We start from the raw sequence: 13,494 nt of genomic DNA, 5'->3' as shown, positions 1-13,494 counted from the left end.
GAATTAAAAATTGTCCGCATAAGAGGGGTGTCCGTTAGGAGGGGTTTTACTGTACATGCAATTCATTTTGAAATAGCAAAAGAAATTCTACATGGATACAGTTTCAGCTTAATCTAAAAAATGGTGACTGAAAAAGTTCTGCAATTCAATAGTACAATAATAATTTATAAATTTGATTCCTGGTTCAAAAAAAAAAAAAAAAAAATTACAAATCTGCTAGTTAGGAATAAACACACTGATTAAATTCCATCAGTTTAATAGCTGCAGAAATAAAAATTGGTATCATCAAATTAACACAAATTCTGATTCTGTATCCTGAAAGCTAAATCAGAAACATCATTTTCAGCAGCAAGTAAAAATAGCACTTTATGGTTTTTTCTCTAAATTGACATAAGAGTAACCTTACCAACTAAAAATTGGTCTAATTTATTTGAAACATTTTCATGTGTAAATATTATCAGAATACTTTGCTACTTTAGTAACTTGAAGCCAGCTGGTGGGGGGATAGTGAGGCTCTGGCCTTCTACGTCTGTGGACCCAGGTTCTGATCTGGGGTGGCCAGTCGGTGGATTTTCGAGATGCAGAAAATCATCAGTGCTTATGTCGTATGATTATGCAGCATGTAAAAGATCCCTTGGGTCTTTCATTCATTTGGATGAAAAACGATTCATTTGGTTTAGAAAGTTAAACAGAAGATTCATTTGGTTTAGAACTCCTTTGGCAAAATTAGAATTCCTAGTGCAATTTCGAATCAAAAGAGAGCCCAGGTGCCTCTATCTGGTGGAAACGGGGCATCCAAATTATCCATGTCATTGACATCTGCGTCTTAATGGTGGCACATGAAAGACAGGATGCCATATCGGGGGATCGCACTAGGTCTGCTAAAGGCTAAATAGCCTAAAAACACAGCCCCCATTAGACAGGGGGGGGGACTTAAGTGGTTTATTAATGGAGTGCCTCTCCCCACCACCCTGTACATGCACAAGTAATAATCAAAATCTAATATTTTGCTGCTTTACAGCAAAATAAAAAACATTAATGCAATTTTTGTACATAGCACAGACTAGAATTACATGAAGCTGAAACTATGAAATGTCAAACATAAAATCACACCTATGTAACACTATTTGGTGGTGATAAAAGAGAATGTGGGGAATATTTTTGACTGACTTCTTGATAGTTATTCATCAGATCAGCTATTTTTTTTTAAAACTTAATTGGTTGAAGAACAGGAGTTGCTGTACTGTTCTGAAATTCTCTCTCTAGCCAATTAGATTCGATCATCTACAATCTCTCTTGAGGCTTGTAAAAATAAATGCTACCTAAATAAATTTGCTTTAATTCACCCAGAACAAATATTTGACCACATGTGTTTCAAAGATGAGCATACAAGATCATATTCCACAAAAAAACTTAGGTTCAACAAAGCATCTCAACCATAGATGATAAAATTTGTAGTAAATTTTTCAATCAAGATATAAGAAAGCAAATTCATGCTAAGTGCAGATGTAGCAATATGCTTAATCTTGTTTACATGAATAGTATTAGAATTTTAAGTCACGCCCTGTATTGTCATTCGCTTAATTAAGTCAAGCCAGTTAGATTTGCATGAGCAATTTTGATAAATTAAGATAAAACATGAACTCATGTTATAATATTAGTGTCAAAATTTTTGATAAGACAAACTTTTGCAAATGTAATCTTACTTGATCTTTATGTCCAGAGAGCCATATTTTCTCTTCTAAAGACGTTAAATCCCATATACGAATAGATAGATCTGATGATGCAGTGGCAATTACGTTTTGAGCACAAGGATGAAATTTTACAATATTAACTTTTTCTGAGTGAGCTTTAAAGACTACTGATGCGTCTTCCATTTTACACTTCAAACCTTCTTCAGGTACTGTCCAAATTTGAATATCTCCAGAGTCACAACCTAATCATAAAGAAATAATTATTATTTGTGGTCACTGAATGAAAAAAGGGAAAAAAACATGAATGGTGGTGTATCGTACATACAGGGTGACAAGAAACAACTTGGACACACGTGATACATTCTAATTTTAATGCTAATGAAAATATTAGGACCAAACTTCAAAACTAATATGAATACATTATTTCGTCTAATATATTTACAAATTTTCAAAGTGACATTCTTAGGCCTTAATACAGAGCTTTAAACCTGTTACAAAATTTTCGGCTATGAGCCACAACTCACTGATATTTTATCTCATTTATTGCATAAAAATTTCTTTACGGATGCCAATGTTTTATGAGGTTTAGCACACACTCTTGTCTCCAAGGTGGATCAAACAGAATAATCCAATTGGGTTCAAATCTGGGGAATACAGTGGCCATTCTTGAGCTCCAGTGAAGTCCGCAAAATGTGTAGTACACCAATCTTGAGTGTCTTTGTTTTGTGTGCAGGTGCAGCATCCTGTTAAAAAGCCCATCTTTTGTTTCCAAAAAACTTTTGTGACCAAAGTAAGACAATATCTTCCAAAATGAGTTTGCAATATGTTTCTAGATTAATTTTATCCCCTGATCAACAAAAACAAGTGGTGTTTTCCCACTAGCACATATCCCACCCCAAACCATTACAGATTGGGGTCGTTGATGCCGTTCAACAATGTAAGGTCTTGGAGATAAGGGTGAGTGCTAAACCTCATAAAACCTTGGAATTCCTAAAGAAATCCTTATGCAAAGAATGGAATAAAATATCAGTAAGAGAGTTGTGGCCCCTAGCCGAAAATTTTGTGACGTGTTTAAAGCTTGATTTTACCAAATCCATTTTCAATTACTCAATACGACAATTGAAGATTTAGATGCAATTAGATTGAAATTTTAGAATCTAGCACCAAGGTGAAGAAGGCTAATTAATGCAATTAAAAGATGCCCATCTCTTTAGTCTTGCCATTTTTCCTTTTTTCGAATATCTTTTGTTTCTGCTTATTTTATTTCATGGTTTTCCATTCAGCTTTTCCTTTCTTGCGGTTCACGGTTACTGACAATTTCTTTTCTTTTTGTTTAAGCTTCGGCTTAATCTTTGTCCAATTGAATTCTTTCTTTCTGGGTTTCGTACCTAAGAGAAAGCTCTTGGCCTTTGCTTGCATTCCTATTGGTTCCTGATCGGTTTAATAACTTTGTCATTGATGTTTGGCTAATCCGCTGTTTTTATCTTTTAAGCTGCATGCTTATCTGCTCTTGGCTTTTGTCGGATGCCTTTTCATCCATAAACTCATTATTTTTTGCACTAAAAAAGGCGTTCCCTGTAACGCCGAAACGCGTGTCTGCTGTAATTTGCAAATTTGTGCTTCTTCTAAAGTTGTTTTGTCTTACTTTACTGTTCAGCACAAAGGTATTTATTTATCTTAATATCCAAAGTATTGATTGATTTCAGTACAGCAAGAATACACAACATTTGCATGTAAATATAAAAAACAATTAAAATTATGTAATGAGATATAATTATTTTGACATCGTTATAGAATTTCACTTGCGAAAATTGAATTCATAATTGCGGCAACAGTCAATTTCGAATCACCATAACTCATTCAGAGGAGGAAAAAAATCAGGATGATTCCTAATTTTCAAACTTCAGATAGTTTCCAAAAATAAAGGTAACAGATTTTGAGTTCAATGCAGAAAATTGTTAGCTTAAGAATTGAAAGCCATCTGACAAAAGCCAAATAGAAAATAGCTTTTGCATGAAACCCCAAACGCATGTCTGCAATTAGTTGAAAATTTGTACATTTATAACATTGCTTTTCATGCTGCTATTTTGTAGCAGGAAGGTATTTATTGATTTCTTTTCTTTATTTACAAAACAACGTTAATTTTGTAAAGACCCATTTATGGCTTTTATAAATGCTTAACAGCAAAATATAACTCTAAAATTATCTGCCCCTGAAATGCCTAATTTCCTTTGTCAAACCATATTCATAACAATTAAATACTGTGCTAATATTTTCTGTTTTGTGTAACAACATAGATATAGATATATAAAGAATTTCATAACTAAATGCACAAAATAAAACAAAATAAAATATATTTCAAAGCTAATAGAAAAATCATAAAACAAGGAACTTTGCACACAAATGATATAGCATCCAAAAACTGATAAGATGCATTGTAAATCTTACTTGAACACTCACTATTTGAGGCGGTGAGAAACAAAAGGATGTCAGGGAACATTTTCAAGTTTCAAGTAAATTGTGTTTAAAATTCAGATCTTAGGTATACTTTCATTAAAAAAAATTCTAAATCATGCTGTACAGCAGCACTTAATGTCTACTAGTACCATTCATTACTTAACGTCCTTTTTAATAAGCAAAACATATTAAAAACTATTGCTCCTAGTAAAAGCTCATGTATCAGTAACAACATCGGGAAGAGCAGAAGGAATGCTAAAAGTTTTCCGCATGTGAAGAGAAGTCGATACACTCGCGAGATTTCAGTAACCACTCTCCATGTTCTGTTAGAGAAAGCGTATCAAAATCGAAAAGATATAGACGAAACATAAACAGACTGGGTTAAACGAAGATCAGAAGAATCACCTCAATTTAAGGAGCTAGAATGTATACTTTTAAATCTGGTGCGCACTATTCCTCAAGGAAATTTCTCAGGTTTTATTGTCACTCTTGAGAACATATGAGGCGATGAGAAGCAAAGGGATGTAAGTGGACATTTTCAAGTTTTGAGTAAAATGCATTTAAAGAAAACAGCCTAGGTAGGCTTTCATTGAATTTCTTTTTATAAACCATGCTGTACAGCAGCAACTACCAGGGCTACTAGTATCATCTCTTGCACCAAGACAGAGGAGAGGTCCACCTACCCGGTACTGGTTATCTCCAAATTTTTAATTTTGTCACTTACATCTCTTTGCTTCTCACTGCTTTTATTTATCAAAAGTTTTTGAAAAATGCCACACACTGCAATACATAAAATTCTATTTAATTCCTTTAAAATGATTGGGGTATAAAAATTAGCAATTTTGAAAACCAAAATGCATTTTTCCAAGATTTTCAGAAAATAAGAAGCTTATTTTTCAAGTTTTCCATTTTTGGCTCAAAAAATAGATTTTTGACAACTTTGCTGGAGGAATGAATTGCATTTTGGATGAAATTAAGTAATTATTAAAAAGTAAAGGAAAATTGTTAACATATTACAATTTTTTTTCTCTAGAACAGTAAAATTATGGCTGAGAAACCCTGATTTATGGTCAAAGCATGTCTGAAACTATAAAACGAATAGATTTTTCGATACTAACCCACAGCAAGTCGACAATCATCAAATGGATCCCAAGAAAAATCCATTATGCTATAACCAGTTAAGACACCCGGCATATCAGCAACAGCTGGTGCACGTCCTGAATTAGAAAGCTAAACAATTTTAAAGGGACAAAAAATTAGCCATTCAAAAAATAAATGCAAAGTGTTTTTTTTTCTTTTTCTTTTCATCAATGAAACATACTACTAAAAGTAGATTCAATAGAAAAGTACAGTGGTTAAAAAGCAGTTTGATATGTTTAAAAACAAGAGGACAACATTAAAAAAAAATGCTAAACATACAGAAAAGAGATTTTTACTATGATTGTACATTGCCTTAGAATAACTGAGAACTGATACCATATTACTTGTATAACAAAACATGTTTATGTGTACAAAAAATCACTTGATGTAAGGTTCATATACAAAAATTGTATGAATATCTCTTGTAGTAAATTTGACATGATCCTTTTAAAACTTTGAAATACTTAATTGCATAAGCAATGCAAGTGTTCATCTTCAAAATAAAAATCTTTGGTCATTTAAGTATAACTAAGAGTTCATGCTTCACATTCTTATAAAACAAGTAAATTTGTGATATTTTAAAAGAAAACTTAAGTGAATTTTTAAGAAGAGTACTGGGTTTAGGTGTGTCATTTCTAATTAATTAATAGAAAAAAAATCACATTTAAAATGAAAATAATTGAAAAACACTTACCTCTAATACAGCAAGAAAATTGCCAGCAGCACCGATTGGTATGGCAACTCTATGTTCATTAGCAGAAAATCCATTACATTCTCCAGGAATAGTTCTTGTTAAAGTTGCTAAATCTGTTATATGACATTCTTTGGGGGAAACTAAACCATTTAAATGGCGAAATTTGGACACACGCACTGGAAAAAAAAGTAATTTTACCTTCTGAAATGTTAGATGATACAAAATTCAGGTTTTATAGAACACCTAGCATAAAATTGAATTTTAAGCTAGAAATAGGATGAAAAAAGATGACAGCAATAAATAATTTAGGAATTGGTCATGAAATGAAGTTTTTCACCCATAAAACTGAAGTACCATATTACATTGTATATAATCCATGGATTACCTGTTAATAAAGTGTAAAGTTAATTAAGTGCGGATTATAGGCTGCCACGCGTATTATCTGTGATTTTTTTTCTCATCGCTGCCTGTATGTTGTTTATTTTATATAGCTTAAATGTCTTTCGCTGCCTATAGGCTTTTTTTACATAGCTTGAAGGTCTCTTGCTGCCTATATGTTTTTTTTTTACATAGCTTGAATGTTCCTTTTACATGATTCAGGCCATGTAAAATAAACAACATACAGTTACGGACGAAGCTTTCATTTGCACAAGATTAGACCGTTTGCTCCTTTCTCTTGACTCTTTGTCTTTAAGTAATTAGGGTACTATAATCATGATTTCAAGAAAAAATCATTATTCTTTACATTAATTTTTACTGTACCTTAAAAGTTATTACTTCTTCACATTTTTAATTTAGTTGCTAAAATTGTATGTTAAATCAAAACTTAATTTTTTTACATTGTATTATGTACGAAGATTTTTCTTTTCTTCAGCTCGATTTCAGAACCTGCGGATTATACGCAGGAAAATGCAGTAACATTCACACGAGAACTTACTTCCAAATGTGCGAGCAGGTCGGCGAGTGGAAGGTGATGGGTTTTTATTGTTTGGGTTATCTTTATCTTTGTTTTCATTTGAAGCAGGCTGTTTTATATTTTGACTCAGTTTCGGTTTCAATACTGGTGATGAAGGTTTCAGATTTTTTTGGCCATCTACCACAATAGACTTGGGTTTTACTGGAGGAGAAGGCTGTAATATTGGGAAATATGCATTTTTAAATGCGAAGTTAGATCAATTATCAAAAAGTATGCATATTCATACCATATAAAAATAGTATTTTACCTTTCTTGCAGGAACAGGTTTTGAAATTACATTGGCATGTTCCACCTTTTCAACTTTGAGCTCTTCCTTTCTAGACATCTTTTCCGTTTTTGTTTCAGATACTGGTTTAACAGTAGATGTATTAATGACTTCCTTTTTAGCACCAGAACCCAAAATGTGGTTCCTTTTAATTAATAACCCTTTTGTGTTTGATGGCATGAGACTTACTTTGAAAATCTGTGAGGGAATAAAATGTAGGTTAACAGAAACAAGTATTTACATATTATATTTTTTCTTTCTTTTTTTTTAAAATGAGATATAGGTGCATGAACATTTAACTTAACTAATTGTATAAAAATGTAAATTTTTTTTCATAAATGATACTTTATTTGGAATGTTTTAAAATAAAAACCATAACTCAAAAGCAAAAATTTAAAAGAGAATTTTTAAAGTTTCCTCTACCAACAGAGCAATCTGATGCATTAGCGTGGGTAGGTAGGCAATTAATAACAAATTTGACAGGTGTTAGTCAATCTTCCAAAAAAAAAAAAAGACATGGTTGATAATCTCCTTATTTGAAAAACATACCTGCCCCATCTAACTCTACTTTTTCTCAAAATATCTTAACTTGGACAAAGTATAAATAGGAATATTATACAACTGGATACCCTTGGTTCATTTAATATTTACACCATTGACACTTATCAGATGTCCTAAGACTGCCTTGTAGTGCAGTTTGATATTATACCATCATTCTAACTTTTTTTAGTTTTTTTTTTTCCAGTTAATAACTTTTTAAACACATGTGACAGTAGCAACAAGCCATTTTTAACTGTAATTGGAGGCTTTTATGAAATGTTATTTCTCCTCTCATTTATATACTCTCCCTCACAAATATAAGTATCTATAGTTAATAAAATATGAAAACAAATATACGGGTTCAAGAATGCAATACAGTAAAACCTGTAAAGTTGACCACCTTTGTAAGTTGACCACCTGTCTATGTTGACCGCTTTTGTCAGGAACGGAATTAGTCCTATCTCATATAATAAAGGAAAACCTCTGTAACTTGACCACCTCTCTATCTTGACCACCTGTCTATCTTGACCACTAATGTACGCCAAATTTGGTTTTAAGTATTGTAAAAAACCCTTTCTAAGTTGACCACTTGGTTTATTTTTTTAAACTTTCTTTACAAAATTATTTTATTATATTATTTATTTATTTATTTATTATTATTATTTTGATAGCTTTCCAAAAATGTTTTTAATGCTTTGATGAGAAACTAGCATTTTACTAACTAACCAGCAGCATAAAGCTTATGCTGCTCTTTATTCTCCAAACTTGTTTTTCATTTGTTGTTCAATTTGAGATAGTTTTTTGTACTCTGTTCAATGAAAATTAGGTGTCAGTAAAAAAGTTCAAAGCCTTTTCTTTTAGTTCCAATATGTTGTGGCAATACAGGAATTGTGCTAAAAAGAGCAGGCCAGGATCTATACATTTTGGGCCCCGCTGCAACAAAATATGTAGGGGCCCTCCTTAGTGGCCAGCAGTGTCTATTTGTAAAGTGAATAAGTTTTAGTGCTATTGTTTTTTTATTTTTTCTCCAATTTCTAGGACCGTTAGCCCCTTTACGAACGTGGGCCCCTTGCTCTGCGGGTACGCAGATCTGGGCCTGCTAATGAGTAAAGTGACATGTTTCTGGTGCAAGGGATTAAGAGATAGGACATTTTAATTTTGCCTTTATGAACTGGGAGAGTCGCGCTTACTGCTCTTTGTGCTAAAATTTGTACAAAAAAGGCTTGAAAAAGAAAGTTAGTTGAACTTGAGATTAATAAAAAGTATGAAATATTATATTAAAATTAATTGAAAATGGAAAAAGCCGGAGAAAATTAGTCGGCACATATGGAATTTCTAAAACTACAGTGTCTAATATAGTTAAAAACAAGGAAAAAAATAACAAAATTATTTGAATAATATTTTTAATTATTGTTTCACTTTCAATAATGTTAAACAATGAAAGTGAGTTGAACAGAAAGAATAAGGGTGAATTACTCAAAAAATGAAAACATGGTGCTAGAAATGACAAAAAAAAAAAAAAAAAAAACATTACCGCCCTTTATAAGTTGACCACCTGTCTAAGTTGACCACCAAAGTACTGCACCGCGAGTGGTCAACTTACACAGGTTTCACTGTACATGCAAAAAGCCTGAAAATACACATAAGAGTCAAATCATGTAAAATATTAATAAAGTCTAAAATCGTATTTTGCACAAAAAAAAAAAAAAAAAAAAAGATATACCTTTTGAAAAATAAAATAAATGATACAAACTATTTCTGACAGTATGCATAAATGTTTAAAATAATTATTTTACAATAAACTCTTCATTGTCTATCATCATTCTGAAAATGAAGCAGTAGCTCACTGAAAATTTCTTTAAAAAAAACTGGCAGAACTTAAAATAACTAAAATTTCGAGTACAATGCCCGCCGCTTATTAAAATTACAATTGTTCTTAAGGACACTTGATTTTATAAAGCGGCTGATTTTATTAACCAGCATACCTTTACATTAAAAAAAAGAAAGGTTTTGAAATTTAAATACCCTAAAAATGAATTGAATTACTTCATTTATTTCTGTTTTAAGTATTTCAAAATACAGTTATCATTTTAACTAAACATGAGGTTTTTTTTTTTTTATTCGCACAATATCTTAAAATATAATAGGAGTATTGTTGTTTGCTTAACAGAATTGGGAGAGCAAAGATTCAATATCGTTTGAGAGTTTACAAAGTGTTTTGTAACGTTCAACATTATATTTTCCTCTTTGCTCTAAAGTGCATCGTAAATTATCAAGCGCTTTTCTGAGATCTATTGAAGAGGAAAATTTGACTCTGAGACCGATTTCTTCACTTCTTCGTGCTTCTTTAACAATTTTTTACCTATGATGTCCAAAAGATTGATTTTATAAAAGGGCGATAGTCATTTTATTAAATGATGGTTTTAACATGTTTTGGTATTGCAATGATTCTGTTCTTCCAGATTTGATTTTATAAAATGGCTGATTTTATTTGTGGCGGGTACTGTACAATATTGGCTAAGCCTACCTTCCAATTCTATGTTTTTAAAGAGAAAAATGTAAAAGTTTAATGAACTGATATACCTTACCTTGCTATTTTCTCCTGATTGCCACTGAGATGAAGTTAAAGATGGTTCTGGAGCAAATGTGTCGGGAAATAAATCAGCATGAAATTCCCTGTAAGACTGAAATGAAATTTGTTAAAACAAAATTAGTGCAACAAAACTTGAATGTTAAAATAAAAACATTGAAACTTTGCAATTCTTTTTAATCCATAAATTCTTCAAAGGAGGAATAAAGAAAACATTCTGCTTCAAAATTAATTATGCAACATTACAATAATAAATGTGACCCATAGTTTAAATGCAAGTCATTCAGAGTAAATTTGATCAACACTTTCTCTATTTTTAACTCTCCTAGTTCTCCTTTTAATAATACTTTATACAATATACTGGCATGAGCCTGAAGAAAAATGAAGCAATGTCAAATTATCCAGAATAAAGAAATAATAAGTATAAATACCATTTAAAACGAATTATTAACCTGGTTAAAAGGAATACTGCTGTTTAGAGTGACTTTGAACCAAATGAGAAATATGAGGTGATATAATTTATTTTGATGAAAATTATGCCCGGTTGAAGCAGAAAAATAACATTTTTAAACACTTTAAAGCCCTCTATGGGGGAGACAATATTGAACATAAACTATTGCGCAGAAAAAAGTTGAAAATTAGGAGTACTGACATCAGAAATTTATACGAAGCTGAATCCACTCATATAAATTAATGGGTTAGTTAAAAGCGAACTAAAATTACAAAATAATTAGTATAGAACTTGGTTATTTCAAGTATAGTCCAATTTATTGAAATTAAATAGGTCAGAAAAAATAATAGAGTAACCATTTCTTTCTTTTCTTTTTTTTTTTAATATTATAGAGAATAACAATTTTAGCTCCTGATATGAAAGCTGTTATTAAATCAGTTTTTGTTAAAAAGGCAAAAGCCAACTTACAAAGTGTTGTGTACTTTTGACAAAAAGAGATTCAGCTGGATTTAAATGCTTTATTGGATAAATTTAAAAGCTTAAAAAAAGAAAAAAAAAGAAAAACTTTTTTTTAAACAAAGCAGAAAAAATAGATCAAAAATCAAATGAATATCAAACAATCAGCTGAAGTTTAAATTACGCTTAATAAAAAAAAATATGAGCTAAGATAATAATGTCAATTCACCTTTCGAGGAACTTGAAATGAGATAGGAACAATACAATCCTGACCTAATAGAAGCAATCTATTAACTTCACCGTCCATAACTTCTAAAGCTCGTTTTGGAAGTAAAGTAGCACCTTTTGCTTGTATTTCACCAAGATATTTTGTAGCTGGGGAAAAAGAAAAACAAAAATGACTTCATAGGGCAAATTACTACCAACTTTAACAATTTAAAAATTCTCACAAATACCGAAAGAACCAAGTGCTCTAGAGAAAATATTGTTTTCTTTAGCAATGAAGTAATTTTCTGGAACATTGTTTTCACATTAGAAACATTCAGAGAATTGAAACTTTTAGATTTAAGTGCAAGCATTTAAAAATTTGCTTTAAAAAACCCCAAAAGGCCAATAGCTTAAAAAAAAATCTACATTTTAAAGTTTTTAAAATTAGTTAAAAAGAGTAAAATAGATATAGAATATCTAAACACTAAACACTTTTGTCATGAAAATGCAAAAAGAATTATTACCTTCTTGTAAAAATGGAGCATGATCAAGAACTTCCCAAAATGAGATTGCTGTATCAGCCTATTAAAAATAATTTCAAAATTTTACGACACTATAAAAGGAATATGAAAAAGCAAAGTGTTTGAGGATTCTACAGGTACAGTATACAGAAACAATTTTTTTTTTTAAATGTTTTTAAATAATATAACTGAAAACAAATTGATAAATAGTAATATTGTTAAGGTTTTTAAAACTAGGTTATAATGTATCTATGCTTTCAGTTTTGAAAAGATTTATTAAAATATGAAAACATGAATTGGAAGGACCCCTCAATAATATAAATGAAAATGAAATCGAGAGAGAATTAACCAACCTTTGCTACTAAGAATAACATATTCGTATCCGGATCAAACAATGGAATGTATACACTGAAAGACAAAAATAATATTTAAAAGTAACTGAACATCAACAAGTATTTAAAATGAACGTAACAAGAAATGATATCAAAACAGTATAAAAATAAAATAAATTTCTGTAATTTTGGGCTAATTCAGAAAAAAGATTTGTATGCATTTTGAGAGCGAAAGATAAAAACTTGAATTTTCGTGGGTCTACATATAAAAATAAGAATATGTTTTGTAGAAAACATTGATTATATCAACAACAACAACAAAAAAGTTTGGTAAACACTTATATAGAAACTTTTATTAGCACTACTATTGACTTCAAAAAGTTGGGTAAAATGTCTGAACAATATATTCTGTGGGATTACGAGTAATGAGCCATTCTTACAATGTGACAACAAAAATGCAGAGTAAATGAGCAGAACAATTGGCTGAATAAAACGTTGTTAAAAATGTTTATTCATGTGATAGGCTTTAGTTTCATCCAAGTTGTTATTGACTTTTACCATAAATTAAGAATCATTTTAAATGAGAAAAGCAATACAATAATGAAATAAAAAATATGTGCAGGGGCGGACTGGCTGACTTTGGCCCAGTCGGCAAAAGAATATTTTGGCCCACCTCTGTAAATTAAAAAAGTTAACAGTACCGGATCTTGATTCTTCCGAGTCAAGCAAAGACATTACACTACATCTATAGCTCCTATTTTCTTTTAAGTTTCTAAATCAAGTTTCAAAGTTCCAAAAAAAAAATTGTGAAACATAAAATAAAACTAACACTGACATTTCTTATGCGCCTTGAAAGAAGGATACTAATGCTTAAAATACACCACCAGCTCAGTTATTCCTTTCGAGGACTGCAGTCTCGTGCTTTTTAGCACTCATCAGCCCAAAATAGGAATCACATGAGCTGGAGGTGAAAGACCAATTAAAGGAGCCAAGAGAGCCAAGCTTAGGGCGGTAACTTACTACAAGGATATTAATGGTTACAAGTCTGAAAAGGCACATCTTTAGGCTTTTATACTGACAACATAGGAAGGACATGAGAAAAGGGAGGAATCAGGTAAATTCCCCCTGGAAATTTTCGAAATTAGTTGATCTATATAGGCTGAAGGAGAAA

The 13,494-nt window shown here is 31.1% G+C and overlaps 1 protein-coding gene across 1 annotated transcript in view; it reads right to left on the bottom strand.

Moving 5' to 3' along the window:
• The window catches only part of LOC129223808 (coronin-7-like), a 41,791-nt gene that overhangs the window by 10,580 nt on the left and 17,717 nt on the right, over positions 1 to 13,494 (bottom strand). Inside the window, exons 10-18 of the mRNA XM_054858164.1 lie at positions 12,345 to 12,399; positions 11,995 to 12,052; positions 11,493 to 11,638; positions 10,355 to 10,450; positions 7,209 to 7,424; positions 6,923 to 7,115; positions 5,986 to 6,161; positions 5,270 to 5,381; positions 1,707 to 1,936 (exon numbers count right to left, since the gene is read on the bottom strand). Of these exons, the coding sequence (XP_054714139.1) occupies positions 1,707 to 1,936; positions 5,270 to 5,381; positions 5,986 to 6,161; positions 6,923 to 7,115; positions 7,209 to 7,424; positions 10,355 to 10,450; positions 11,493 to 11,638; positions 11,995 to 12,052; positions 12,345 to 12,399 (1,282 nt within the window). The remainder of the gene's footprint in view (positions 1 to 1,706; positions 1,937 to 5,269; positions 5,382 to 5,985; positions 6,162 to 6,922; positions 7,116 to 7,208; positions 7,425 to 10,354; positions 10,451 to 11,492; positions 11,639 to 11,994; positions 12,053 to 12,344; positions 12,400 to 13,494) is intronic.

This window comes from Uloborus diversus, chromosome 6, assembly GCF_026930045.1.
Source record: "Uloborus diversus isolate 005 chromosome 6, Udiv.v.3.1, whole genome shotgun sequence".
Taxonomy (NCBI): domain Eukaryota; kingdom Metazoa; phylum Arthropoda; class Arachnida; order Araneae; family Uloboridae; genus Uloborus; species Uloborus diversus.
Note: the sequence above shows the minus strand (reverse complement) of the source record. Positions and strands in the feature narration are given on the sequence as shown.